This window comes from Hyperoodon ampullatus (genome assembly GCF_949752795.1).
Source record: "Hyperoodon ampullatus genome assembly, chromosome: 5".
NCBI classification, from domain to species: Eukaryota; Metazoa; Chordata; class Mammalia; order Artiodactyla; family Ziphiidae; genus Hyperoodon; species Hyperoodon ampullatus.
The window spans coordinates 144,730,270-144,758,267 of record NC_136918.1 but is presented as its reverse complement, the minus strand read 5'-3'; the positions used below and the strand labels follow the sequence as shown (position 1 = coordinate 144,758,267).

General features: G+C 66.0%; 1 protein-coding gene across 1 annotated transcript; it reads right to left on the bottom strand.

Annotated features, from left to right (window-relative positions):
- On the bottom strand, positions 1-27,310 carry PFKL (phosphofructokinase, liver type). The gene is made up of 22 exons (XM_079704740.1): positions 27,194-27,310; positions 21,237-21,310; positions 18,170-18,247; positions 16,400-16,589; positions 15,583-15,748; positions 14,917-14,961; positions 14,555-14,663; positions 12,491-12,586; positions 11,529-11,621; positions 9,944-10,069; positions 8,796-8,860; positions 8,092-8,155; positions 6,693-6,839; positions 6,252-6,322; positions 5,693-5,780; positions 4,492-4,644; positions 2,801-2,965; positions 2,269-2,330; positions 1,970-2,081; positions 1,225-1,324; positions 1,034-1,139; positions 1-632 (listed from the first exon to the last, which is right to left on the bottom strand). The coding sequence occupies exons 1-22, from the start codon at positions 27,276-27,278 to the stop codon at positions 485-487; spliced, it is 2,343 nt and encodes a 780-aa protein (XP_079560866.1). The 5' UTR covers positions 27,279-27,310; the 3' UTR covers positions 1-484.
- Positions 27,311-27,998: the final 688 nt, after the last annotated feature.

Here is a 27,998-nt window from a genome sequence, read left to right as displayed (position 1 = left end):
TTTCCAGAGACTAACAGCACCCCACAGTCGGGGTGATTTTATTTCTAAAAAAGGTGACAAGCGCTGCTCAGCCCCTGCGGCCAGTGCACACAGGCGGAGGGCCACAGTGAGGCGCGCCGGGGCACGTCCCCACCCTCCGGCACGGAGACCCAGGCTGCTGCGCCCCCAGGGCTGGTGAGGGTGCAGGGCCGGCTTGGGGAGAGGCTCCGGGCCACATGGGTACCGAGGCAGAGGGGCGGCCGTGTCCAAGCACGGACGCCCCCACATACCCCTGCGCTGGAAGGTGGGTGCCCAGGGTGCCCTGTCCTGGGGGAGAGCCGAGCGGACAGCAGGCTGGACCTGGGGCCGTGGGAGTCCCGGAGCCAGGGTGCACCCCCCGCCCACCTGCCCGCAGGCTCCAGGCGGCAGTAGCCCAGGCTCCAAAGTGGGGGCAGGTGAGGGGGTGGGAGGCGGGCGCAGGCCGGGGCGGGGCAGGGACGCGGCCTCAGAAGCCTGTTTCGATGCTGAGGGTGCTTCGGGTGACGTGCTCCAGCTCCCCGGACACGTAGTCGGCCATGCTGATGCGGTAGTGCGCCAGCATCTTCAGCATGAGCCGCAGGTTCAGCCACCACTGCTCCAGGGGCATGCGGTGCCTGCGGCGGGCCGGGACACGGTCAGGGGCGGGAGCGGGGCCTGCGGCGGGGCGGGGTCAGGGCCAGGGGGCGGGGCAGGCGGGGCCAGCGGCGGGGCGGGGCAGCTCCCGGGCCACTGCCCCAACCTGGGCCCCGCACGCCCCCTCGGGACACCTGGACCTCAGGACCCGGGACATGTGGAGGCTAGTTCCGGCCACTGCGCTTCAGAGGTGCCGGGGCCCCCGCCCCCAGGAGGGGTCGGCAGACCCGACCATGGCTGACCCCACCCTCACTCTCTGCCCCGTCGGGAGGAACAGGGACCCGGGGTCAGCCCCGGGCGTGGGGACCGGGCAGCCCTGTGGGATCAGGGGTCCAGGCAGGTCTGGGCCCGGCGGTCCACCCCTGTCTTCACTGGGACTCACTCAAAGTCGGTGTCCTTCTTGAGCTCGGTGACAGGGCTGAAGGCCACCGCCTTCTTCTGCAGGCCGATCACGCAAGCCGAGTCGGGGGCGTTGGCGAAGACCCGCCCTGTGGACACAGGCACGTGCTGGCAGCCCCACACCCAGGGCCCTCGCGGGGACAGGTCGCGCTAGCCACCCCCTCCCTCACGCACCCTTGCGGTAGACTGCCCGCAGCTTCTCGGACATCCAGAGTATGGCCTTCACCCCCAGCTTGGTGCCGTAGTTCCGGTCGAAGGGGGTGGGAGCCCCGCCCTGGAACACACAGTGGGTGAGGCCAGGTTCTGGCCCTCAGGGAGGAGCTGGGCCTCAGGCAGCCGAGCCCTGGCCCGAGCCCAGCAACCAGGCCCTGCCGTGACCTCAGGTGAGCCCTGCTGGGCTGACACCCCGTCCCCTCGACCTGCAGCACTCCGGCCCCTTTCTCCGTCCCACCTCTAAAAACCCCTAAAAGCCACCTCCAGAGGCCGGGCAGTGGGCTGCCTACTCATTGACTGGGGGGCCTCCGGGGGCCCCGGCATCCGGCAGGCAGGTCCCACCACCAGTGAGCAAAGACCCCCGGGAGAAGGGAGCCCTAGGGGTGCACACGGCCCTCAGTCTGCTTGGAACCCACAGCGCGGGCTTCCTGCAGGGCCTCCAGGGGGCCAGAAGGGGAGGGGCTTGTCAGGGTGGAGGTGGCTCCCGGCCACGCCCCCTCCTCAGGCTGAGGCCTCGGCAGGACACGAGCCTTGCTCAGGGGTGTGAGGACGAAGGGGCACCTACAGCCAGGTGCCCCATGAGGAGGGGCACAGAGACGGGTCCTCATCCTGCCATGGCCTCCTGGGACCCGTCGGCCCGGGCACAGTTGGGGGCCGGGGGCCAGGGAGCAGCCTTCCACGGAATCCGTGCTCCCCCACCCTGTACCTGCTGCAGGTGGCCCAGGACGTTAGTCCTGCAGTCGAAAATGCCCTTCCCCTCGGAGGAGTACAGGTTGTACAGAAACTCCGTGGTGTAGTACTCGTGGCACTTCTCGTTTCTGGGAAGAGGAAGGGGGTGGGAGCGGCAGGGGAGGCCTGAGCCTCGCCTGGAGGCTGAGCCCCTCCGGGCCGGGCCACAGGCTCACAGGAAAGCCCGACCCCACCCACTCCTTCCTAAGCCCCCCAGCCTTGCTCCACCCAGCTGCACCCCCTGCTGGACCCTGCGGGCTCGCCCGGCAGCCTCACCGGAGCACCAGGCCTCTCTGGATGTCCGTCTTCATCTTCTCGGTCATGTGCTCCACGTTGGCCTGTGGGGTGAAGACCTGGGTTGAGCGGAGTCGGGGGCAGCAGCCAGCACTGCACACCCCTTCCCGCAGCCTGAGGCTGTCTGGCAGGGCCGATTCCGGACTAGCCAACAGGTGGGGCTGAGAAGACCCAGATCAGCCTGGGGGCGGGGGGCGGGCACGGGAACCGGCTGCGGTTGCTGGAGGGCTGTGTGGGTGGTGCAAGTGTGGGCCTGTGGCTGGACCATGAAGCCGCAGGGGGAGGGCCGGGGGCGGGGGCGGCCACGGAGGCCACAGGGCGGCAGGGGCACTGCCCGGGATCGGGGAAGGGGTGCAGAGGCTCACGGGATGTGTCCCCTCGAAGGCAGCGAGCCCCCAGCCTGCTGGGCCGTGGCTGCTTGGCAGGGGCCCCGTCTCCTCTGCAGGCCTGCTCCCCTGTGTCTCAGGAGGGGCCCCTTCAGCCTGGCCGGGAGAAAGGTACGGGCTCGGCTCACCTTTAAGTCCTGGATGTTGAAGGGATCCTCGAAGACGTAGGCGGCGTCGGCCCCCACAGCGATGCCGGTCACGGTGGCCAGGTAGCCACAGTAGCCCCCCATGGTCTCCACGATGAACACACGGCGCTTGGTCCCCGAGGCCGACTGCTTGATGCGGTCACAGCTCTGAGGGCCAGGGTGCAGGTCAGAGCCCTCCCCTCGGACCGCGGGGACCCACGACACTGCAGGGACCCGGTCTCTCTCCCAATGTGACTGAAGATCAGGAGGGGCTGGGACAGCCCTTGCCCTATGTGCCCAGGGCACTGGCAGCCCTCACCACACGCCCTCCACGCGGCCACACAGAATTGGGTCCTCAGCCCGGGTGTTTGTGCCCCCAGGACCAGGTGGGTGTCACTAGCATCTAGTGGGTAGGGGCCAGGGAGGCTCTAGGAGGCTCTCCCTGATCTTGGGCCAGGGACACACTGGGCCTTAATCTGCTCATGTGCCAACGGGGAAGACACTCTGCCACGGCAGGGTCTTCGTAAACAGGGGCCCTGACGACACGTGAAGTACGTGCTCTGCAGACGCTAATGGTAACACGACAAGTGATGACAATCCTAACTGAACAGTTCAACGAAATTCAAGCATTAAATAAAGAACTGAGGAAACAGAAATAAAACAGATATGTAGCTTACTGGTGTCTGAACTATGAGGATAAACCCCAGGTAACAGAGGAAGAGCAAAGTGGAGGAAACGGCTGCAATGTTTGGCAAAGGGTCTATAGCCTACATATGTAAAGAACGTTTACAAATAAAAAAGAAAACGTGCCCAGAGAAAAATAGGCAAATGGTGGAAAAAGATCATTTCAAAAAAAACCCCTGACAAATGGGCAGTAAACATATAGAAAAATACTCAACCAGAAATCAGAGCCGCAAATTAAAAGCGAACCCTGTCCTCCCTCATCTGGCGAGGGGCAGGGGCACCAGAAGGTTCAGAGGGGCCGTGGGCGACCCACGTCCAGTTCAGATGGGAGGTAAATTCAAAGAAAACCCCTGAGGATCATGGGACTCTGAGTCAGGAGATGGGGGTGGGGTGGGATCTCCTCTAGCCTCTTGTTTCACTTGTATTTTCTTCTCCATCTAAAAACACGCAGCACTTGATTGAGCAACATGCCCCCTTCCAGCTTTAGACCCCCCCAAAACGGAGGTGCTGAACCCCTGGGGAAGCTGGGCTCATGTGGGGTCACAGTCGAAGGTGGGAAAGGTCTAGAGGGTGGGGACAGCGGTGGGGATGCCCCCAGAGAGCCCCTGGTGGCGCCAGCCTGCTGGGACTCCTCCAGGATCTGGGCTCCCACCTCCCACCCTCCCACGTCCCAGCCGGAGCCCTGGGTTTCCCCCAGAGCCACGTGTGGCTGCTTCACCGGACAGAACCGTGGCCCGACGTCCACACCAGTACAGAAGCTCAGTTACGTCAGCAGCAGCCTTGACCACCATCATCCTCACACCCTGATGACCCCAGAGTCACAACCTCCCTGCCATCCTTGAGACCTCGGGGGCAGCCGGGTCCTGCCCACTCCCCATGCAGGCCGCCAGCCTCGGTGGGGGCCCCGCACCCCATCCCACCCCTCGGCAGCCCCTCTGGGCGCTCTCCCCTCCCAGGCGCCCCGTCCGCCCACTGCCGGCTTAGGTGGGGGCAGCGGCCCCATGCCCCACCTCCATGGCGGCGTTGACGGCGGTGTCCGAGCCCAGGCTGAAGTCGGTGCCCGGCACGTTGTTGCTGATGGTGGCGGGGATGACACACATGACAATGCAGAGCTCCTCGTAGCGTTCGCGGGCCTCCACCAGCTGCAGCACCCCCTCGTAGGCCTGCAGGAATCGGGGGGGGTGCTCAGGGCCGGCCCCGGAGAGGCCGGGCTGCCGGACGAGGCAGGAGGAGGGGCCCCTGGGTCCTGCTCCAGGCTGTGTGGCTGGCAATGGGCGTCTGGGCCCACCTGCCACACCCCAGGACCGAGACCAGGCGGGCCCCACCCAGGAGCTCTGCAGCCGCCTTCACTGGGGAAACTGGACTCCGAGGAGGACAGGAAGGAGGCCCGCCCACCCCGCCTTGACCCCAGCCCACTCCAAGCGGTCTGCGGGGGCTTGGGCTCCTTCAGGAAAGGGCAGGCGTGGGTATCTGTCATTTACGGGGGCTGACCACGCCCCCGCATCACGCCGACGGGCCCCCACCGCCCAGAACTCCGCCGGGACGTGCTGGACCACCACCTCAGCAGCGGGAGGCTGGGCCATCCCACCCCCACTGCCCCTGCCCTGCGGTCAGAGCTGCCCCTCCCCCCCTCCTCCCTCCCCCCTCCTCCCTCCTCCCCCCTCCCTCCCCTCCTCCCTCCCCTCCTCCCTCCTCCCCCCTCCCCCTCCTCCGTCCTCTCCCCTCCCTCCCCCCTCCCCCCTCCCCCCTCCTCCCTCCCCCCTCCTCCCCCCTCCTTCTCCTCCCTCCTCCCCCCTCCTTCTCCTCCCTCCCCCCTCCTTCTCCTCCCCCCTCCCCCCTCCCCCCTCCCCCCGCCTCCCTCCCCCTCCTCCCTCCCCTCCCCCTCCTCCCCCCTCCCTCCCCCTCCTCCCTCCCCCCTCCCTCCTCCCCCCTCCTTCTCCTCCCTCCTCCCCCCTCCTTCTCCTCCCTCCTCCCCCCTCCTTCTCCTCCCTCCCCCCTCCTTCTCCTCCCCCCTCCTCCCTCCCCCCTCCCTCCTCCCCCCTCCTTCTCCTCCGTCCTCCCCCCTCCCTCCCCTCTCCCCTCCTCACCAGCCCCTCCACCCTCACCCCGGTGGCCCCATCAGTCCAGCCGGCTCACGGTAACCTCCCGCACGCGGCCCACACCCTGGGGTCTCCTCCACCCCCGCTCGCTCCCCTGCAGACGCCCCCTCACCTCGAAGCCTCCGACGACCAGCAGGGCGTGGATGTTGTGAATGCGGATGTTTTCCACAATTTTCTCCATGTAGCCCTTGGGTAGTGTCCTGCAGTGGGAGATAAATCAGATGGACGTGCTCATCTGTACAGAACGCCAGGCTGGAAGGACCCACGTCTGCACCGTGCCTGACCTCGGGAGAAGGCAGGCCTGGGGCGTGGCGGTGGGATTCCCAGTTAGAGGTGGAGGCAAAGGTGAGGCACAGGGGGGCGGCGGGGCCCACCAGCAGCCTGGCACCTATTCAATGCCCTTGCTGGGCACTGGCCACTGCCCTCTCGACAACCTGGCTGTGAGCCTCACGTCCTGCCCAAGGGGATCCCTTCTGTAGGTGTGGAGCCGCCTGAGCAGCCTTCCTCCACACAGGTGACTTCAAGTGAGCTCCTGGCCAGGAAGCCCCAGGCAGGAGGGTCTGTGTCCCGCTCTGGACGGGCCACCAGCCAGAGGAGACCTAGCCCAGGGCCACAGGGCTGGTTTCCCTTGCATCCCAGCCCCCTGCTGCCCTCGGTAGCCAGGTGCTCACCTCTTGGTCCCCAGCATGGAGCCACCACGCCCCAGCCAGCCAGCCACAGCATGCCAGCCCACTTCTTGCACCTGCAGGGGGGAGGCACGGCTTCAGGGGGGCAGGCCAGGGGCGCTGGCCCACCCCGCCTCAGGTGATGGACCTGTCCTCAGGGAGAGCACGTCCTCGGGGGAGGGGGGACAGAGGTCGTGCCTGGCACTGACCGTCCTACCACAGGTCAGAGCGGGGTCTCGGGGCCTGGGCCAGGCTAAAGTGAACCCAGCTGCTCCCACTCCACCCCAAGGAGAGGACCTGGCCTGGCCCTTATACCCACATCGCGAGCCCCTTGGTACTTGTTTGCTTGTAAGCAAGCCGGGGACATGTCATAAACTGACCAAAGACACACAGGTCCACCACCGCAGGCCCCGTCCCCCACCCGGCTTCAGGCACGGCTACACCTACCTGCCCCTTGGCCAGGCCTTCAAAGCCGTCATGCACGACGTACACCGTGTGGCCCTGGGAGATGCCGGTACGCACCGCCGAGCGCACGGCCGCGTTCATGCCGGCCGCTGGGGCCCCCACGTTCAGGATGGCCAGGGAGAAGCCGGTCTTCAGAGAAGGTGGGGAGACAAGGGCATGAGCACAGGGGCGGGGCGGGGGACTGCCGACCCAGACAGATGTCAGCAGAGAGCCGCTTCCAGAGAAGAGGCCCCAGTCCTCGTGGCAGCCTGGACACGGTCCAGAGATGGGACTCCCCCGGGCATGACAAAGACCTGCCCTCCTGACACCACAAGGCTCTGCCCAAGACCACATGAGCTACGGTGCAGGCCCCGCTCACTACTGCAAAGTCCTCGGCCAAAGGTAGGAGCGGGACTCGGGCTGCTGTCGACCAAGCGCGGCTCGCGGGGGCAGCAGTGGCTCAGGCCAGAGTCAGCGCCTGCCTGGAAGCCCTGGGCAACCACCCCACGCTCAGGGCTCAGGGCAGCAGCACCCCAGAAAGTCCCTGGCGAGCTGCACAGGTGCGTGGAGGGAAGGGGGCCACCGCAGCCACGGTAAGAAAGTGCCAGGAAGCAGGCGATGCTCTTTCAGTCCCAGGGCTGCTGGAACCCGACAGAACCAACACGTCAGCACCTCAACCCGGAAGCGACGTAAGACACTGCCGTCGGGCGCCTCCACGCCCGTTTCCCTTGCTGCTTCCCAGAACCTGCACCCACGCGGCCTGCAGGCACACCTCACCAGGACAGCCATGTTGCCAGCACTCCGCAGCCACGTGTGGCCACCGGCTCTGCTGGGCAGCCTGGCTCTAGTGGGTCCTGGTAATAACAGCCTGACGCACCCGAGGTGGTTATGCCCCAGGTGGTTCTGGAAGGGGATGTGGGGACCACCCTGCCTTGTCAGAAGCCGCTGCCCACCCCTGACCAGCTCCCGGGATAAATGGGGGGCCAGGACCCCACCGTCCAAGACTGTCTTGGTGGGACCCTTTCCTTGTCCTTGTGGTTTCAGAAACGAAGCCTGCTGTCATCTTTATTTTCAAGAGAGTCCATTTCCTGAGGGTTTGAGCTATTTCGGAACGTGTCCCAACACTGCATCACTCGTCTGCTGAGTTAAACCTCCTCTCCTGACTTAAATTCCTCCAGCCGTTTGATAAGCAACGGGCCAGCGTAATCCCCAGGCCTGTCTGGGACCTGCTGGTCAAGCAGAGGCCAGGTCTGGTACTCTCAGCTCACAGCTCAGACCCCAGACAGGAGGGAGGGTCCTGGCTCAGTGGGGCCAGCTCCCCGCTCCCTGGGCGGGGTGGCAGGGCAGGCGGGAGGAGGCCGAGGGCGCAGCCAGGTGTGGGCTCTGCGGCTTGGCCCCTCACCTTCTCCTTGGAGATCTTCTGGTGCGCAAGCAGCTTGTAAATGTTCCAGTTGTTCTCAAAGCTCCTGGAAAGGAAGCGGGTCATGCGTGGCGCAGCCCACAGCCGAACAGCTCAGCACAGCACGGGGCCGGCAGCACAGCCTCAGAGGACCTGGACACGGGTGCGGCCCACCTCCCCACTCTTGTCGCCACGGACCCTGGCTGGGCGCCATCGCCGGGCGGCAGAGGCCCCCATGGACACGCGACCCCAACGCCCCTCTCCGCAAAGCGAGCGCCCGCTTTCAGCCTGCGTGGTCTCGGCAGCTCCGCAGCGGGGCAGGAAGCGTTGCCACGGGAACCACAGGAAGCAGACCCGCAGGGCCAGTTGACCCGGCCCCTCCGGGCCTGCCTGGCTGCTGCCTTCTGTAGTTTCCCCCTCCCCCTCCCCAGGTGCCCGCCCTGTGCTGTGTCCTCCCCATCCCCCCAGCGCCCTGCAGGCCCCGCCAGCCCTGCGGGGCGCATCCACACAGCCTGCCTACTCCTCAGACACTGTCGGGCCCTGTCCCTCCTACACGATGCATGCCCTAGGAGGAGGGTCTCAGAGCGCCACCTCTGCAGGTAGGCACATCCCCGTGTCGGGGGGTGGCCGTGTGCGAGCCACTCAGAGTCTGCTGTGGGCCCCACTGAGCAGACAGCTGCCCAGCACCGGGCCCCCCAGGCCCTCACCTGCCTCGGAGCTGGATGGCCTCCTCAAACCTCTTCTCGTCCATGGCCTTCTGCACCTCCTTGGTCTTAAAGAAAACAAGATGCACAGCCTGGAGGCGGAGGCCTGGCACATGCATCTGAGCCCAACGCGGGGGGCCTGTCCCAGACCCGCCGGGCAGCTGTCACTGCCGGAATCGAGAGGGCTGAGGGGCCGAGGGGACCCCACCTGGCCTGCCAGGTCCTCCCCTCCCTGGAAGGGGCACCCGGGCCTCGCGCCTCCTCAGCCCTGGGAAGGGGGTGGGGGGCAGCCAGGGCCTAGGAACGAAGGGTGAGGCTGCTCCGGCCCCCAGACCCGCCACCCACTGGCGACCAGCCTGCCCGAAAGCGGGGCCCAGGGGAGGTCGCCGCAGGAGGATCTTCCAGGAGAAGCGCCGGGGAGGCCCCTCTCCCGCGCCAGCCCACCTCCCCTGGGAAGGCCCTGCTCTGCCCCCAGCTGCAGGGCCCCCCAAACCTACCGAGCCCCGCACCCCAGTGTCCCCACAGCCAGCCTCTCAGCCTCTCTCTGCTCCCCACTCCCCGCTCCCGTGGCCCCTGCTCCGACCACATGAGACGTCCCGGTGGCTCTGGCCACCTGCTCCCCCTCCCCCTCCCATCCTAGCCCCAGAGCCCCACCTTGCCCAGTTTGCAAAGCCAGTCTGTCCCAGGCCACTGGCTCTGGGAAGCTAAGTGTCCTGGGCTCCCCCCAGCTACGCCCCCAGGCCCCCCACGGGCTCCCCAGGGCTCCCCAGCTCCCTGCAGCTCCCACACCTGTCTCGGGCTTGTCTTACCTTAGGGGCACCTTGGGGATGTGCTCACACCTCCCTCCCCCACCTGGAGGACTGCAGGCCTCGGATACCCGGAGGCCCGCAGGGGGGCGCAGCAACACACTCGGAAGGGGGCCCACAACAGAAGGCGCGACGCACCTGCCGCCCGCTCCATGTAGCACGCGTGGAGGAGCGGCAGGGCTCCCAGGGGGACGGGGGGCGGGGGCTTGCAGCAGGCCTGCTGACTGGGCCCTGAGAGGCCCGGAAGGACAGGCAGTGCCGGGGTGTGGCGGGAAGGGGGCACGAGAGCCCCAGGCACCTCCCTGCGAAGCCCCCACGCCGGCGCCCGGGCAGGCGGGTGCTCACCATCTGCACACACTCCATGAGGGGCAGCCGCACGGACTGGTTCCCGGAGAGGCTGACCACGCAGGCCGGCGTGTCGGGCGTGGTCTCCAGCAGTGCCATCACCGCCTCCATGCCCATCTTGCTGCTCTGGGCGGAGAGAGGGGCAGGCGGGGCTCAGGCAGGCGCAGTGGGCACGGAGCCAGCCCCACGCCACGCACACGCCCTCGGCTCTCAGAGCCACATGCACATGCACACGCACACGCACACGCTAGAAGCTTCTGGAGTAAGCGACACTGTTTACTCTAGAAATGGTGACTGAGCATGACCACGTTTCACAGCAGCCCCCCGGCACCATTTCACCGGGCCTCAGCCGGCCCTGCTAGGAGGGCGTGGCCCCTGCACCCCGGGGTTGCAGTGGCAGGGCCAGGGCTGGACCGCGGTTTCCAGAGTTCTCTATGACGAGGTTGCTCGCTTAGGGCTCCTTTGTCACAGCTGTCCTGGTGTGTGTGCAAACTTGGGCATGGGCTGGCGGGCCGGACCAGCTAAAACAGGTCAGGTAAGGACCGCCCTCCATGGAGACAAATCACAAACAGGGGTCCTGCCACGGCCAACGGGAACAGACAGGCACGCCAGAGACCAAGGCCCGCGGCTCAGCTCGGTGAGACACTGGCGTCCTCTGCCTCCGCCGCGCCCCCAGACCGCGCCCCTGGCCTCCCACACTGGTCAAGTTGGTGCCGGGAACAGCCCGGGAGAAAGCTCCTGTGTCCCTCGGGAACCGTGTGACGGCCACTCTCCTGTAACCCACTGTGTGCAGCTGTCGCCCTGCAGGACCTGGGCTCGGCGACCAGCACTAAGCTGTGCCTCTGGCGCCCCTCTGTCGCCAACCCAGGCCTCCGGTGTCTCCACCATCTGCAAAACCAGCAGGTCAGCCCATTCTCCTGCCACGAGGTGAGACCCTGGGCCCATGCTGGCACTCGACAGCCAGGCCTGGTGGAGGGCCAGTGCTTGACCCCCCGTCCCGAGTGCACCCCTGGGGCCAGACCCCCTCTGAGGTCAGTGTCCCCACTGCTCTGTGTGGATGGGGACGCACTGAGGCCTCCTGGGAGAGGTTCGGTCCAGCGGCTCCTCCAGGCCCACACTGGTCACCCGGCCTCACCCAGCACAGTGGCCCAGGCACCGCTCCGGCCAGCCCTGCAGTCTCCAGCCCCCAGCCCCGGTGACCAGCGCCTCACAGGCGGGTGCTTCACCACCTCGGGGCCTCCCTGGCCCTGGGCCCTGTCCCTGTGGGGCTGCAGCATGACTCCCACCCTGCAGAGGGTGGGGTGGGACCAGCAGTAATCAGGATTCGGCACCCAGGCCCTGCAGCTGGGCACCCAGGCCATAGGCCAGACTCAGAACCACCAGACATCGACCTGCTGCTCACCCCACCCTCCGTTCCCAAGGTCCTGCTAAAGCCATCGCCAGGAGGGTGCGGCCTAGGCTGCCAGGCCGTGGTCTCACCCACAAGCACCAGCAGCAGTGAAAAAATGCTCACGCACACCCACGCTTGCACACCCACCACGCCACCAGTGCAGCACACCCAGCACCGGGGTGACGCCCCACCTACCAGGATGCGGTCGAACGCCGAGGGGGTCCCTCCCCTCTGCACGTGGCCCAGCACGGTCACTCGTGTGTCAAAGCCCAGCCTCTGGACCACTAGCTGCTCGTGGGGACAGAAAGGGGGTCCCTGAGTTTGTCGCTCTAATCCACTGTCCCACCACCCCGTGGCCCCCAGCCCTCTCCCCTCCCCCTCCCACCCTGCCTCAGGGATTTCAGGGTGTCAGCTCCCCAGGGGCCCCACAGAGCCAGCCCAGGGTTCACGCCTACAGCCTGAGCGTGAGCACGTGTGCTCCCGTGTGTGTGGGTGTGTGTTTCCATGTGAGTGTGTGGGCGTGTGCTCCCACACGTGCTGGCTGCAGGAGCTCATCACAGTCTCCAGCCCCTGTGGGTCAGGCCTTGCCAGGAACTGTGGCAGGAAGCACAGGGTCAGCGGAGGGGCCGGCTCCTGGCAGCACCCGGTTGGGAGCTCAAGGACAGGGTGGGCGGCCAAAGTGAGGGGCATGGAGGCTCCCAGGGGCTGTGCTGGGGGACGGGGGCCCGGGCCCTGGGCAGAACCCGGCAGGTGGGTGCTGCTCACAGGGACGAAGGATTCCCCCCAAAGTTGTTCTGTTATGAATCTGGTACTGGATAGGCAGTGGGCTCCCGTCAATGGGGGGCTGGCAGGGGCTGGACCCTGTCACTGGGACACTGTTGGGGGGCTGGATGGGGGATGATCTGAATGAAGACTGGAAACCAGAGCTGTTGCGGGTTCCCAGCAGGTGGGAACCACACCTCAGCCTCAGAGGGGCCACGGCTTCTCGGGTCCCGGCCGCACCCACCCCACATCTGGCAATCGTTAGGGACAAGAAAGCTCCCTCCAGGAGCTGGGGGTGGGGCCCCAGCAAGAGCACTTGGGGACTGGAGATAAAGGGGAGCCCCCTCCCCAAGGCCCCGCCCACCCCCACGTGACCCAGGGCCCCGCCCACTCACGTCCTTCACGTAGCGGGATGAGATGGGCTTCCCGTTGCGGTCGACGGCGCCCTCGGCGATGATGATGATGTTCAGTCGGGACCCTCGGCTCCGAGTCTGGGTCAGAGATGCGGCGGGGCTCAGCCGCCAGCCCGCAGACCCCGCCCCAGACACGGCCGCGAGCCGCAAGCCCTCCCCAGGCTCCACGCCGCGGGGCTCACACGGGCGACGGGTGGACTGAGGTGGGTGAACCAGGACCCCGCTGCCCCTCCTGGGGGCAGAGACTGGGGGACTGGAGGGTTCCTCCTCCCCCTCCCCGGACTGAGGGAAGATTTCCTCCATCAGCTGGTGATGGACGAAATAGCGTCACTTAACTGTTACAAAGACAAAGCTCTTTGGGGATTTGAAAGTACTTTTTGCTTATTTATTTCCTCAACAAATGTTTGTGGGGTTCACTCTGATCCACCAGCCTCAGATGTCTGTCCCACAGCACCCGAAGAGACTTAGAGAGAAAGATAGGGTCAGAGCAGCTCCTGCAGGACCCGGGTACAGAGGGGCGGGGGAGCCAGGAGTGGAGGGCTGCCTGGAGGAGGTGGCAGTGGTGCAGTGAAGCGAGACAGCCAGAAGAGACCACACCTCCCTCAGCCTTACTCGCTGCAGCCCAGGAGGTGGGCAGGACAGAGGGTGACATCTGCACGTAACAGGCGGGGAAACTGAAGCTCAGGGAACCCCGGGGCGGGGTGGGGTGAGGGCCTTACACAGAGCAGGAAAGAACCAGGATGGGAGGCCGGGCCTGAGTCCAGGCCACTTCCAGGAAGATGCAGCCCCAAGTTCTCAGCAAGTAGGCCACGGCCGAGGTCAGCCAGAGACCATCACCACCAGAGCTCCCTTCTACCCAGGCGAGCCCACAAGGCCACCCGGGGGTGCAAGGACTCCCCCCAAGGAGAGGACAGAGGTCTCTGGCCAGCTTCGCTGCCAGGCTCAGCTCGGCCCTATCCTTGTCTTCACTGGGGAAGGTTCCAGAAGCCAGTCATGACCCTCGGCCCCTCCCACGGCCCTGGGCAGGGGTACAGAACCCTGGGGTGTGAGTGGGAGGTGGGGAGAGCAGCATCCGGCAGTGGACGGGAATGATGCCACCACCTCGGTCACATGGGGACAGGGACGCTCTAGAGCCAGCCCCGGGCCGCCCGCCTCCCTCAGGAAACATAGGGCCTGGCACTGACCTCCCAGGACAACAGAACAAACAAAAGGCCCGGCCCCGGGCAGCCTCCACACTCGTCCTGCCCTTGGGCCAGGATGCAGAGGACATTGGGGGTAGACAGAGCCCGTTAGGGCCCCAGACTGGGTCCGAGTGTGAACTTGGGCACACAGTCTCAGGGGCTCCCCTGCCTTGAACCCAGACCACAGCCCTCGAGTGCCCCCCGACCCCTGATCTGAAGGCACCTCTCCCCCCCGTCACAGCCCTCCCGTCCACCACTGGCCTAGCCAAGGGGCCAGCCTATCCTAGTTGGGGGGCCTCAGGGATGCCCAGGGCAGAGTATCTGCCTGTTCTGTGCCAGAGCCCCCCAGCTCCATCTTGAAGGGCCTGGAGAGCCGCGTTCCAGGCACCCCCTCAGGCACCCCTGCTCATCTCTCCTGGATGAGGCCTCAGCCCCCATCTGCTCCCGCCTCCACAGCCTCTTCTGCTGGAGCCACTGCCCCAGGTTCCCGTCCACCCGTCTCCACAAAGCCACCTCTCCTTGCCCAGGCTCAGCGGTCAGGGCCCGAGGGGGCCAGCTTGACCGTGTTCCCTCTCCCGCCTGTCGCCCACGTCAGGACTGACCACGCGGAGCCGAGCCTGAGGCCGTGGTGAGTGTCCCCCTCAGGCCCCTCTGCGCTCCGGGGCAGCCCCCGGGTGTGTCTATCAGCGTTGGCACCGAAGCCCTCTCCACTCCTTGCGGTGCCGCCCCCAGGGGGGATGCTTGCTGAACCAGAGGGAAGTGAATCAGCCAACGCTGGCCACGTGACCCCAGGGACACTCTCGTGGGGGACACGGGCCACGCAGCTCACGGCAGGGACCCTGGGAGAAGGCCCCTGGGCCCTCACCTCACCCAGCCGCTCACACATGAAGTTCTCCCAGCCGTCCTCGGGCGGCGCCTCAGGGATGAACAGCCAGTCGGCCCCCGAGGCCAGGGCGGACACCAGGGCCAGGTACCTGGAGGGGCGGGAGGACGAGGGGCTGCAGTAGGTGGGCCCCGACCCGACACCACGGGCCCGGTCCCGGGGTCACAGGAGAGGTACAGCTCTGAGCGGCACCCAGCCCCACAGTCAGGACTCCCCACACCCCGGCTCTCACACCCAGTGTCAAGTGAGCACCTGCCACATGCCAGGAGCCCTGGAGGCGCTGCACCCTGCTCCCACTGCCCCGAAGCCCCGGGCCCCCCGGCTGACCCGGGCAGCCCCCTTACCCGCAGTGCCGCCCCATCACCTCCAGCACAAAGGTCCTCTGGTGGCTGTGGATGTGGAAAGGGCAGAGGGCATCAGTGCAAAGTCCCCCGAGCGGAGCTGAGCCACGAAGCCTGGCCTCTCGTGCCACACCACCCATGGCCCCAGCTCTGCCAAGGGCGTGCCCAGGAGAGACAGAGGACGCAGGAGCAGCCCAAGGACAGACAGCCCTGGTCATTCCCAGGGCGGCCAAGGCCCTGGGCGAAGGGCCACCTCTGTCTCGGGCTTACGGCCAGCTTCACGCTGGTTTTCACCGATCTTTGCTCCTGAGGCTGAAGGCCATTCACCCTGCTGGGGCCTGGCCGTCACCAGCCAGCAGCCTGAGGACCCCCTGTGGGGTGCACCATTGCCCCAGGGCAGTAGGAGACCTGTCAGAGCCACTGCCCACCTAGGGCTCGGGACAACCTGGCAGGGTGGGGACCAGACCCCCAAGCCCCTCTGCTCACCCCACTGTAAGTCTCCCCCGACCTGGGGGCTGGGGGCAGCCAGTACAGGCTCCTAGGGATGGAATTACGCTGACAAGCCATTGACCCTGCAGAAAGGCAGCCTCAGCCCCTCGCCGGGAGACGGGATCCCAGGCTTGCTTGTCTGGTGGCCTGGCTGGGTGGGGGGCTGCGGGCCTCACTCACCTCTGGGCGGTGGTGGTGATGGCGTCGATGACCTCCATGATGCGGTGCAGGGCCGAGTCCGTGCCGATGGTCATGTCGGTGCCGCAGAAGTCGTTGTCAATGGAACCCACCAGCCCGGCGATGCTCAGGTGCGAATAGGTCTGAGCCGTGTTCTGTGAGATCTTGCCTGGGAAGGAGGAGGCCAGCCCAGGTGCAGCCGCAGCGGCCCCACCCAGCCCCCTTGGCCACAACACGGGGCCCGGACCCCGATCCCCACCCCCTCCCCCAGCCCACTGGGCAGTGCAGCTTGGTCAGGTCCCCAGGTCCTGCAGCAGAGGTCCTGGGGCCGTGCGGCAGTGGCTGAACCGCTGATTATGGACTTGTCACCCTCTGGGAGACGTCCAGGGGAGCCCTGGAGAGTGCACCCCTCACTTCCGGGTCCCCCACGAGCAGCACAGAACCAACGAAGCTCCAACAGGTCACTTTCCGACTGGTGACCCCCAGGACTCTGTGTCTTATGTTACCAAATTTTAACTCTCACACTTCTGCAAACTGTGACAAGTCCGTAACCCACACTGGGGAGTGAATCACTCACCGCGCGGGTGAGTCAGCCTGGGAACTGCCACGCGGCATCAGGAAGACAGCACTGCCTGGGGGTCCCCGACGTTGGGTCCCCACAGGCCTCACTACCGGCCAAACCCGGGCCCGTGGCTCCTGGAGCCACCCAGCGTCCGCCTGATCTCGGGCCAGGGCCCCCCTCCCGGCCAGCAGCCCCGCAGCATCTTGCTGCCTCCGGTCCTGCCTGCTCCCGGCCGCAGCTGCTCCGCCGCCAACCCACCTTCGCTCACCAGCTCTTCCAGCAGGCTGCCCCACTCGCTGCGGAAGATGTTGGCGCCCGTGAGGCTGCCGTCCCCGCCGATGACGCACAGGTTGGTGATGCCACGCTGGACCAGGTTGTAGGCAGCCGCCCGGCGCCCCTCCCGCGTGGTGAAGGCCTTGCAGCGGGCGCTGCCGATGACGGTGCCGCCCTGCACGGAGGAGGGGCAGCCTGGGCCAACGGGGCGCCAGAGGGACCCGGGTACTGGGCAGGGGCGGCCTGGGAGACCCCAAGGAACAGAGGGCCAAGTCCAGGGGCTCCTCAGAAGCCTGGGCAGGTGTCCGCCTCCCCCACCCCGACCCCCCGGACTTTCTCCTCGTGTGCAACGAGGAGACTGTCCGCCATCAGGCTCGGGGAGCTCGACAGGTGAGGGATGAGCAGGCTGAGGTGTGTAAGGCGTGCACACCCGCACACATGCACGTACTCTGGCCCACACGGCCGGGCACCAACGCAGGGACGTGCCTGGGCAGCTCGTGCCGTCGTCTACGTGCCCCCCGCCACCGGCTCAGCCTCAGCCCAGGCTCCCCAGACCCTGCCCACAGGCAGAACTGCCGGCCCTGCCCTCGGCCAGCTGGTGGGAACGACGTATTGCTCCCCAGAGCACCAAGAGCACCGGGCTGGGCCCCGGGCCCCAGGCTTCACGGAAAACGCAGATCAGAGCCGGCCCTGGCCCGGCCCAGCCTCCTCCTGCGCCCCTCCCCGCTGCCCCCGTGCTCTATGCTCCCCACCTCTCTCCAAACACCAGCCCGGCCCCGCATCCTCACCTGCCCACCTTTCATGCAGCTTCACACCCCAGCTAACACTTGGCCTAAAGCTCCTTCCCCGGGCGGTCTCTCAAGACAGAGGCCACAGCCATCTGTGTCTGAGACACAGGCTCAGAGCAGAGCAACGGCTGGATCCAGGCCTGAGGCGTGATGGCCGCCCTCCCTGGACCCCTGGGGTGGAGGACGAGGTACCCAGGCTGCAGCCCCACCCATGACGGGGTCAGGGAGCACCGCACCAGAGCAGGAGGACACGGGGTGGGGGGCTCTGATGAAGCCCAAGAACAGGGCTTGTCCGTGCCCCACTGGACCATCGAGGGCTCAACAAACGGGCCTGCTCCCACGAGCGCCTGGAGAGCGCGGTCCCTTGGGGACGTCCACCCTGGGCAGGAGGGGTGGGTGGCACGGCAGGGTTGGCTGTGCCTGGATGACCGAGGGTCCAGGCCCGTCGCCCACTGCTCCGCTGACCCAGGCCTCTTAAATAAGCAGGTGTCAGCTGGTGGTCTAGGATACACAGGTGACAGGTGCCCCACAGCAGTCCCTGCTCTGTGGGAGGACTCCGGTCTCCCTACAGAGACCTGGTGCCAAGACCCCCGCTCCTAGGAACCCCTGGCCCCAGCGAGGCGCTCAGCGCCCCACCCTCAGTAAGCAGGATGATGAAGGGGAAGGCAGGGGAGGCGCAGAGGCCGCTGAGGCCAAGCCTCTTCCAGGGCGTCCCCTCCTCCCAGAGCCCGCAGCTGCAAGCGGAGACATCCCGGGGCCATCGCACCCCCACGACCTCCCACTCCCGCGTCCCCAAGGCGGTCGGACGACAGTCAGCCGGGAGCCGAGCCCCTGCGTGCCTGTGTGTCTGTCTCTGTGTGTGTCTGATGTGTGCACCTGTGTATCCCTCTGTGTGTCCCTCTGTGTGCCTTTGTGCATGTCCCCGGTGCACACGCGTGCTCGTGGCGGGAAGGGCCGTGGGCCTCACCAGCTGGATGATGTTGGAGACGCTGAGCCAGTTGGCTGGCCTGATGTTCTCGCCCCCTTCCACGAGGCCCTCGTAGCCCTGAAAGTGAGGGGACAGGCGTGAGACGGGCGCCCACGGCAGCAGGACACATGGAACCCGGCCAAAAGCCCATCTGGCAGGAAGTGGGCCCAGGGGTCCTGAGCACGGAGGCCCCTCCACCCCCAGGGCCTCGGAGGACAAAGCCGGGGTCTGCTGGGGTCAGGGGTGTCAGGGGAGAGGCCGGGGTGCCCAGACGCCTCCCCAGGCACGATCTGTGGGGCCTGCAGGGTAACGCGTTACAGACAGAGCACCACTTGCTCGGCAGCGCTCCTGTCACAGGCAGCCCTGGGATGCGTGCCCACGAGCCGCAGCTGGGTCACCGCGCCCGGGTCAGAACCAGATCCAGCCCAGCGCCCAGCAGCCCCTCTGCCTTCCAGGACCCTCCCTGCCGGAGACACCCGCTGCCCTGCCCCCCAAGGGTGCCGATTAGATGCGGAAATGACAGCACAGCGTCCCCACTGCGTCTGGCCTCTTTCGCTCAGCCAGGCATCTGCAAGGCCCCACGAGGTCACATGCAACTGTGTCTGCGCTTGCTGCCGTGCGGGGGTCCCCTGCGCACGCCCACAGTTTATGACCTGTCCACCGCTGATGGACATTCTGGAGGGGTCCCGTTTGGGGCTCCGTATCTCCTGGGAAAGGACTCCCGGGTCACTGGGTGTGCAAGCAGCCACCGACAGCGCTGCCACACGGTGCCCATAGGCGCCCGTGGCCACCTCGTCCATCAGCAACGCGGCCAGGGCCTCAGAGCGCCCCACCCCCAGCGCCGGGCCACGCTGGTCTCCATCCCGGAGGCTGTATGTGGTCCCTGCAGGGCTTCTCCCCTGCGTTCCCCTGATGACACATGCTGTTTCGGATATGACATAAGCCCCAGGCCACCTGCACAGCCTCTGCGAGGGCGGAGCATTCCAGTGTCTTGCCTGTTTCCGCTCTCGTGTGGCCAACCCCTTCTTATCAGCAGGAGCTCTTTATACAGTCTGGAGAGAGGACACGTGCTTTCACAGATGGTGAAAAGACGAGGCACCGCCGAGCGGAAATGAGCAGGGCCACCTCCTCCGTGCAGCCCTCCCAGCCCCCCCTGTGAAGCAGCCGCGAGCCAGCGCTCCTGCCTGGGGTTCGGCCCTGCGACCCGCCTCCTCCGTTCCCACGCTTGTCCTTAGATCAGCCGGGGCCTGCAGGGTCCTGGGCAGCAGGGCCCGGGGGCGGGCGGGGCAAATGCTCCCACCCCTGGGAATAGAGGGGGAAGCAGCTGGGAGAAGGGCCTCAGGACGAGACCCCCGTCTAAGGGATCGTCAAGCTACCTTCCCCAGCTCAGGCCAGGCCTGGCCCCCACTCGCCCCCTCTCGCTCCGGTCAGGAATTTGGCCACTAGGACACACCCCACCCCGCCCCCACCCCCTCCCCACAGAGAAGCAGGAAGATAACCTGAAAACCCTCAGACACTGTCCAGAGCAAGCAGTGACAAAAGAGGCCGCCCTGAGTCTGCAAAACCCCAGCATGGTGCAGCCTCGCCCCAGCCCCACCGTGCTCCCAGCTGGAATCAGAGTCTCACAGACACAGTCCTCCTTTCCTGGCCTGGGAACCTTCTGGAATGTCTTTGCACACCTCCATCCACTTGGTATCACCTCTCCCCTCCCCACTCCTCTGCCTTCTCCACTCCCACCTGGCTGGGCACCCAGGCAGCCTCAGAACTGGCCGCAGGCCCAGGGCACTTCCAGCAGCCATCCTTGTGGCAGCTCTGGGCCCACAGGTGCAGTTTGGGCTCTCAGATGAATAAAGCAGCCCCGTTCACTGAGCCCTTCTCGGCGCCAGGGGCTGTGAAAAGTGCCTCAACTCTCAGTGTTGCATTAGCTTTTCGCCCTAACACCCCCACTTCATAGAAGAAGAAACCGAGGGTCAGGGAGGTGAAGGGATGCCCCTGTCACATGTGTACAACCTCCAGGAGCCGGGCCCTGGACCCACCCCGCCCTGACTGGAGACCACTTTTTCACAAAACTAGGCCACTCCCTGAAGAATCTCACCCTGTCCTTCAGAAGGTTCTAGACCATTATCAGGGCATGGGTTCCACCTGCCCAGCTCCTGAGGCCACAGGTCCCTGAGACTCTGAGGAGATATGCTCCCAAAACATGACCTAAGGCTTTGCAGGGTCCTGGTCATCCAAGCCTGGTCTGAGGGTCTGGACTCTGCAGGACGGGGGGGCCTGCAGAACTGCCCGCCCATTCGTTCGTTCAGATAGCCCCATACAGACAAGGCTGGGGAGGAAGGGCCTGACCTGGACCAGAGTAAAGGCACAGGGATGCGGACACACCCAAGGTGGGAGGAGGGAAGCTCTGGGGAGGGCAGAGCAGGTTGGGATTCGCTACATTTTAGCAAAGAGTGGAAACAAAGTAACACGGTGGGAGAGAACTCCAGGACGTGTGTGTGTGTGTGTGTGTGTGTGTGTGTGTGTGAGAGAGAGAGAGAGAGAGAGAGAGAGAGAGAGAGAGAGAGAGAGAGGGAGAGTGTGTGTGTGTGTGTGTGTGTGTGTGTGTGTGTGTGAGAGAGAGGGAGAGAGTGTGTGTGTGTGAGAGAGGGAGGGTCTGCCCCAAATCTGAAATAGGGATTTGGGGGGATAGGAACTGGGGGGATAAAGCAAAGGGCGCCCCAGCTTTAGCCAGAACGAAATAGAACAATGATTCTCTGCTGCTTTGCGTAAGGAGGCCGTTTACTGCTGTCGCTAGGGGAGCTCGAGCTCGGGTTAGGTGATGAGGGTGCAGGACGGCTGGGCGTCGGAGGACGGGTGGGGCCGAGGTCCCGGCCTCTGAGGAGAACAGCAGCTTCAGGCCCTCCTCTCTCACAGGGGACGCGCCCACCCGTGAGCGCCCAGGCTGAGGGCGGACTCCCCATCCACACCCCAGAGCCTGGCAGCCCTGCCCCGTCCGCCATCCTCACCCCTCTCCCCACACTGCTCCCCGCCAGAGCGTGTGGCGAGGACCACCCCGCCCACACCTTACCTCGTAGATGAGGAAGACTTTGGCTCCCACGTAAATGCCCATGCGCGTCACGGCTCGGACGGCAGCATTCATGCCTGCGAAGGGGTCAGGGAGACGCCTGTCAGTGGAGACGCGGAGCGAGGGCGCCCTGGACCGTCCCTCCCACATCTCGGGGGGCGCCGAGCCAGGACTCCAAGTCCGGCATGGGGTGAGCGCCCCCCACATTGCATCGGCTTCGCACTTGGAAATAAGCCGCCCCGGAGTTAAACCGGGAAGGTCCCCACCAGGGCCCGATTCCTCCTGAGCCCGGAGCACAGGCACCTGCAGACCTGCGACGTCGCTTCTGGCCTCATCCCCACCACCCATGCTCACCTTCGGCCTCTGCTGCTCGGCACAGCCCCCCTCCCCGGTCCCCAGGGCCCTGACCTGGGGGAATCACAGCAGGTTGGGCACATGGCCCCAAGATGCAAAACGGGGCAGGTGGGACGCAGGGGCAGCCGCCTTCCAAATGCGCCCGGCAGCCTCTGCTAGACTCTTGGGCCACCACCCTGGGGGGCAGCTTGGGGAGCACCCTGAGGTCGGTGCCTGTGGCCCTGGGGTCATGAGACCTCTGCCCCTTGGCCTGGAGGGTGGGCTCCATGAGACAGGAGAGGAGGACAGCACCCCCTAGGGCCAAGTTTAGGCTCCTGGGGGTCGGACGGCCCCAGTGCAGCGGAGTGGGCCAGCGCCCCTGCTCCCCAGCCTGCAAACATACGCCGGGGCCACCAGGCTCAGCGGGTCACCTCTCTTCCCTGTCCCCCAGCCCTGGGACCCCCACGGCCCCCACCCCCCGTCTACGGCAGCCACCTCGCAGTATAGGCTTCCTGGAAAGGTGGACGCTCATAGGGCAAGACGAGGGGGCCGGAAGTGCTCAGAAGAGCCCAGAGGAACCTCAGTCCCCTTCCCTCGTGGTCAGTTCTGAGACTGAGACCCAGAGAAGGCAAAGGTGTCCCTGAGGTCCCTGCACGGGGTCGGAGGCACCCCACTGCGTCCCTGAGGTCCCTCCACGGGGGGCCGTCCCACTGTGTCCCCGGGGTCTCGCACACAGTCAGGCTCACAAGGCACAACCTGAAGAAGACCCCGTGGGCAGCCCCACAAGAGACTCGAGCACCAGCAGGGGGCCCACATGGTGGCCCTGCCCTGTCTGTGGGTGGGACACGGCCCCGCCCAGGGCTGCAGCTGCTGCGGGCCTGGACAGTGGCAGGTCAGGGGCCAGATCAGGGGCCCTGTGTGGGCACCTGGGGCGGGCCCAGCCTCCACACTGACTGCCACCTGGCTGGGGCCCAGGGACAGGTGAGGGGCGAAGGGTTGAGGGGGCAGGAGCCTGGAATCAGCGGCTGCAGGCAATTCGCCTCAAACCTTCTTGCCCGTCACAAAAGATGTCAGTGGTTCGATACAAAGGGGCAGGCAGGGCGGCCCCCACGTCCTCAGAGAGGAAGACGGCTGGCCAGTCACCTGCCCTGGGCTCCAGCCTCTGACCCTGGGTCTGGAGGCTGGATTGCAGACATGACCTGTGCTTGGTCTGGCCCCAGGACCACCCCTGCTGCCCCTGCCTTCCTCCTGGTGGTCCTGGCCCAGAGCACATGCACATCCCGTGGTCTGTCCCTAAGCTGTGAAAGCCTTTCCCTGGAGGGGGCGGGGCACCAGCCAAGGGTGGCTGAGGCCCCAGGAGCCCTGCCCCACCCCCGGGCCCTCGGCCCTCTGAGCTGGTGGAGGGGCAGTGCCCATCAGCTTGGGCGTCCTGCGGGAGTGCCGTCACCCCCAGGGTCCCTCGTAGCTTGTGTGGTCCACAGGGTGACCCTCATGTGAAGACTCTCGACCTTTACCGTACTTACACTAGTCTCACCCTGTCTCCAGCCTGGAAGGCGGGCCCAGGGGGAGCAGGTAGCTCCCAGAGGACCATGGAGGGCTATATAGCGTATGGCACCTCAGGAAGAGCACAGCGGGCAGAGCCTACCCCAGTGCAGGCTCAGGGCATCGGGCTCCCAGGAAATCAGCCCACTGTCACTGCCCCCATTTTGCAGATGAGAAACCGAGGTCCCAGAGGGAAGGGAGGGGAGCTGCGGGAACCCCGGCAGGTGAGGGCAGTGCCAGGATGTACCCTGGGCCCTCCTTGGGCCGAGCAAGCTGCCCTGTCCCCAGCCGGCAGCCGAGGCTCCTGCTGTCTGACGTCCAGAGCCAGGGACTCCCGGGGCAGAGGTGCCCAGATGTCACGGCTGGCAGAGCTCAGAGGCCACACTCACAGCCGACACACCTGCCTTTAGCAGAAGAACCCCATTTCTAAAGAAATCATAAAAGTCTCACGTCCCCCAAACGAACGGAAGTGGGGTTCAGTGACTGAAGTTAGGGGTAGGAGCCCAGAGAGTGTACCCCACACACCCCCTGACAGCGGGCTGCCCCAGGGACCGGGCCCGAAGGGCTGACAGTCCTCTCGCCTGAGGTCAGGGGGCCTCGAGCTGCAAGCTCCCTGCCCTGCCCGCCCCTCCCTGGCCTGCCTGCCCCTCGCTGGCCTCCCTGCCCTCCCTGGCCTGCCTGCCCCTCGCTGGCCTGCCTGCCCTTGCTGGCGGGGGGCAGGGCAGGGGCGGGAGGGAGATGAGACAGCTGCAAAGCTGCACCCCACCCCCGGCCCCAGCAGGCCGTGTGTCCTGCAGAAGCATTTGGCCCGCCTTTGGGGCCTTGGGCAGCCCAGGCTTTCCACCCTCAGGTATCTGCCTCCCCGGCTGCCCTCGCTGGGGTGAGGCCACTTCGGGCTCACTGCAGGCTCCCGGTCCAAGCCCCACCCCCTGGCAACAGGAGGGAGGCCAGCAGTTCCGGATGGGGTGGTGGGAGGGGCGGGGGCGGTGGCTGGAGACCCAGGGACTGCCAAGGGCCCCAGGCTTAGGGTAGTGTGCTCAGTCTCGTAGCGGAGAACAAATGACCGTGTTACAGGAAAACTCTTCAATCGTAGAATGGAAGTGTGCCAGCTACCATGGATACGGAGGCCTGAGGGCGAGGGTTTCCCTGTAAACCTCACTGTAAGCTGCCTTCCTGAAAGGGCCTTTTTAATTGCCCTTTAATCTGCTTTTCTTCCTCAAAATAAACCCAGGGTGGCAGCCACAAGCCCCACAGGGCCAGAGGAGCAGCGGGGAGAGCAGCTGCATCTCCCGCTGATGGACCAGCCCTGGACCCCTCCACTCCAGCCTCCAGCCTCCAATGGGCCAGGGACGCTGCAACAGATGACTTCCTGTTGGAGGAAATCGACACCACCACCAAACTGATGTCCGAAGGTGGATGCCTTTGTTCATAAGGTGACCTCTCCTCACAATTAGCTTCCGGGAAAACAAAATGTACACGAAAGAGGTGATCCTGGCAGGACACGGGGCCCGCAGATTCACACTTAATCATCAGTCCATATGAACACGTGGAGCCAGGCTGGGACGTAACGAGATGGGGGCGGTCCTCACCCGGAAATACAGGACATCAACGTCCACACGGATCAACCCAGAAAAGGCAGGTCCTGCACGTTACTGAGGGGCAGGGTGGGGTCCGCCCCAGGGCCGAGACCGAGGGGTGGAGCCAGTGGGCGGCGGGGCTATGTTATAGGCTTCTAGTTGCTTCTGCACAAAGTAACATCCAGAACGACCACCTTCCCTCAACGCACGGACACCTACTCCCCGCCAACGGGAAGGGCAGAGGACACGACTTTCAGGCTGACTGGAAGGAACCCGCCGGGTGACTTGTCTTGTTTACAGAAGGGGAAACTGAGGCCCGAGGGATGTGCTCGGGTCAAGTCAGAGAGCTGGTCAAGGCCGGCCCCACCGGGACAGGGTCTGCCCGCTCCCCCGCCGCCCACTGCCTCGAGGCTGGCTGGTTTCCGCTCACTCCAACAAATGCAGACTTGAGCCTCGGGGAGGCAAGTGCAGGTCGGGGTGGGTGCCCGTTCTCCACGGCGACTGTCAGCCCCGCGCCCACCCAGGAGGGCACACGGGGAGGGCCCGCCTGGCACCATCAGGTCCCTAGAGGTCGGCCTCTGTTTGGAAGGCAGCGGGGGCCCCTGAGGGCAAACCGAGAACCCACCGTCTGGAGCCAGCTCCCCGGAACAGTGCCGGCGAGAGGGCGCAGGCCCGGCGCGGACACCCACAGGCTGGCCTTCAGAACTTAAAATACAGAAAGGCTCCCTGCCTCCCAGAGAGCCAGCTGGCTCTGGCATCTTCCCCCAGGCATCAGCCCGAGCCCTAAACTGGGGAAGCTTGCGGAGCCCTCCTCTCTCACAGCCCCGATCAGAAAACCACGTTACAGCCAGGGGTCTAGGGAAGCGAGGACCCAGCCAGCGGTCGGTGCGCTGACGGCCACACTCCTGGGCGTCCAGGAAGCACTGCCCGTTCCATGTGGGGCATTAGGGCCGGGCTGGCCAAGGGGAGACCCACAGGTCAGACAGGCTTTGCCCTCCACTGGCCCATCGGCCCAGGCCGGCAGCCCCTTCCTCCCGGGCCCTTCAGCTGCCCCCACTGACCCCTCGTCCTGTTTAGTCTGTGCCACCCACCGGCTCGGCTCCCCTGCCTAAACGCGCATTTATCTTTCCCAGCCCTCCTCCAGTGCTGTTGTCTCCATGGTGCAGACAGGAGCCTGGGTGGAGACCCCTGTGCCTCCTCGAGCCGGGGAGCTGGGGCCTCACAGAGGAAGGGCCTCTCTGGAGAGGCGGGCCCAGCCTCTCAGGAAGTGTCTGTCCCCCATATACCAGGCCCTTCCCGTGGTCCAATCTCACAGGGCAATGCTTCCCCAAGACCACTCTCCTCCCACTTGGCCCCGGCCCACTGGCCAGGCCCTAAGAGGGAGCCGCCGCTGCCCAGCAACAGGCAAGTGCTCTGGCCACGCGGGGCTGCGGATGTGCAGCACAGCACACTGTCTGCCCGCCAGACCAGGTCCGGAGGGCTCAGCCCAAACGCGCACAGGCCGGGGCGCAGACAGTGGCTCATGTCTCTGCCTTCCTGGGCTTGCTCTCTTGTGAAAGCCCCCTCCTCCTGGCTCTTCCCTGCTTCTGAGTGGGGAGCGGGGAGTCGGGGGCCTGAGGCAGGGAGAGGAATTATGTGTCTGGACTTTCTGATCTGGAAGGAGGCAGATCAGGCCCGGCTGTGCAGCCTGAGAGTGCCGGCTAGGTGCCTTCCAGGCCTACTTCCTGGGCTAATTAAGGCGTCTCCTGAGGTTCAAGGTGCGTGGTGTGGCCATGCAGCCAAGCCCGACAGGTGTGACACTGGCCATCCCAGGCCAGAGGCGCTGGAGAGCAGCAGTCAGGACAAGTCCAGGGCACCAGGACAGACCCCAGGAGGGGCACTCAGCTAGCTCTGCCAGGTCCCAGCTGCAGGACCCTGGGCAGGTCAGCAGGAAGGCCACCACCTTTGGCCTCCTCTGTACAAGGGGGGTGGGAACAGCTCTGCACTAAAGAAAATGCCCCAGAGCCGCCCTGGAGGCAGTGGTTTGGGGGAAGCACGGTGCCCCCAGGTCGTGTTTCATAACTAGTTAGAGCCGGGGCTCTGCGGGCCTGCGGGGACCTGCCCAGCCTTCACTGGCCTCCGCTCAGCTTGGCCTCCAGGAAATGGGGCTTCTGACGCGCGCCACCGGGAAAGCGTGCGGGGAGGGCCTGGGGGCAGCAGAAGCGGCGGCCGGCGAGAGCACCCTGTTCCGGCCACGGCTGGCCGCGCGGACACACCCCCGGCGGGCCGGGCGCAGAGGCCGTGGTGGGTGGCACGTACGCGGGCCCCCGGCGCGGGGCGGGTCCAGGACGCGGACCGGGAAGGGGACCGGGGCTGGGAGGGGGAGGAGGAGGCGGGAGGCGAAGGTCGGGAGGACGACCTGCTGACCGCGTGCCCCAGGTGCCTGCCGAGGGTGCGGGCGCGCCCCAGGGACCCGGGGACAGCAGCACCCCGCCCGCCGGCGACCGGCCCCCGCGTGCCCGCGCCCACCTTGCGCATCGCCGCCGCTGGTCAGCACGCCGATGGCCTTGCCAGCCCCGGACGTCCGCAGCTTCTCCAGATCCACGGTGGCCATGGTGGCGCCGACTCGGCCGCACTCGCTCTCCCGCCCCGCGCCGCCGCTGTCGCTGGTCCCGCCCCGCGCCCTGCGCTCCGCCCCGCGCCCTGCGCTCCGCCCTGCGCTCCGCCCCGCGCCGTGTGAGGTCACCGCTGTCCACGCCGGGGCGGGGCCGATGTGCACCCGGCGCCTGGGCGGCGGAAGTGGGCCTCGACCCGGCAGCGCCGGCATTTTTGTTCAAGTTTCTAAACCCGTTCAGTCTAACAAGGGGCGCGTTTATTGAGGGGGCGGATCGCGGCCGTCTGGGTCTGTTAGTCACAACCGCGGCAAAGCTGGTCAAGCACGGTGACCAGACCTGAGGGAAGGCCAGCCAAGGGAGGCCAGACGAGTCCCATTGCCAATCGCTGCCTGCCCGGCTTCCCGCAGGAATTTCTTATTCTAGGCGCCGGTCTATTTCAACTTCGTTTATTGCAGGAGCCACAGAAGCTCTACCCCGACTCGGGGCACCCCTGGTGATGGCCCTCCCGCCCGGAGGGGTGCATGATTAAGATGCGAAAAGAGTTAGGAAAACCAGCCAGCATCCATCCATTCATTTATCCCTTACTTCAGTAAATGTTTGCTGGACCCTTGGAAAACCTGCACACCAGGCATCGTGTGGGGTGGGCACCTGGGTCAGGACAGGGGGCTCTACCTTGGGTGGTCAGTGGGTCCGTCACTTGGAGCCACGAAGCCCCTCCC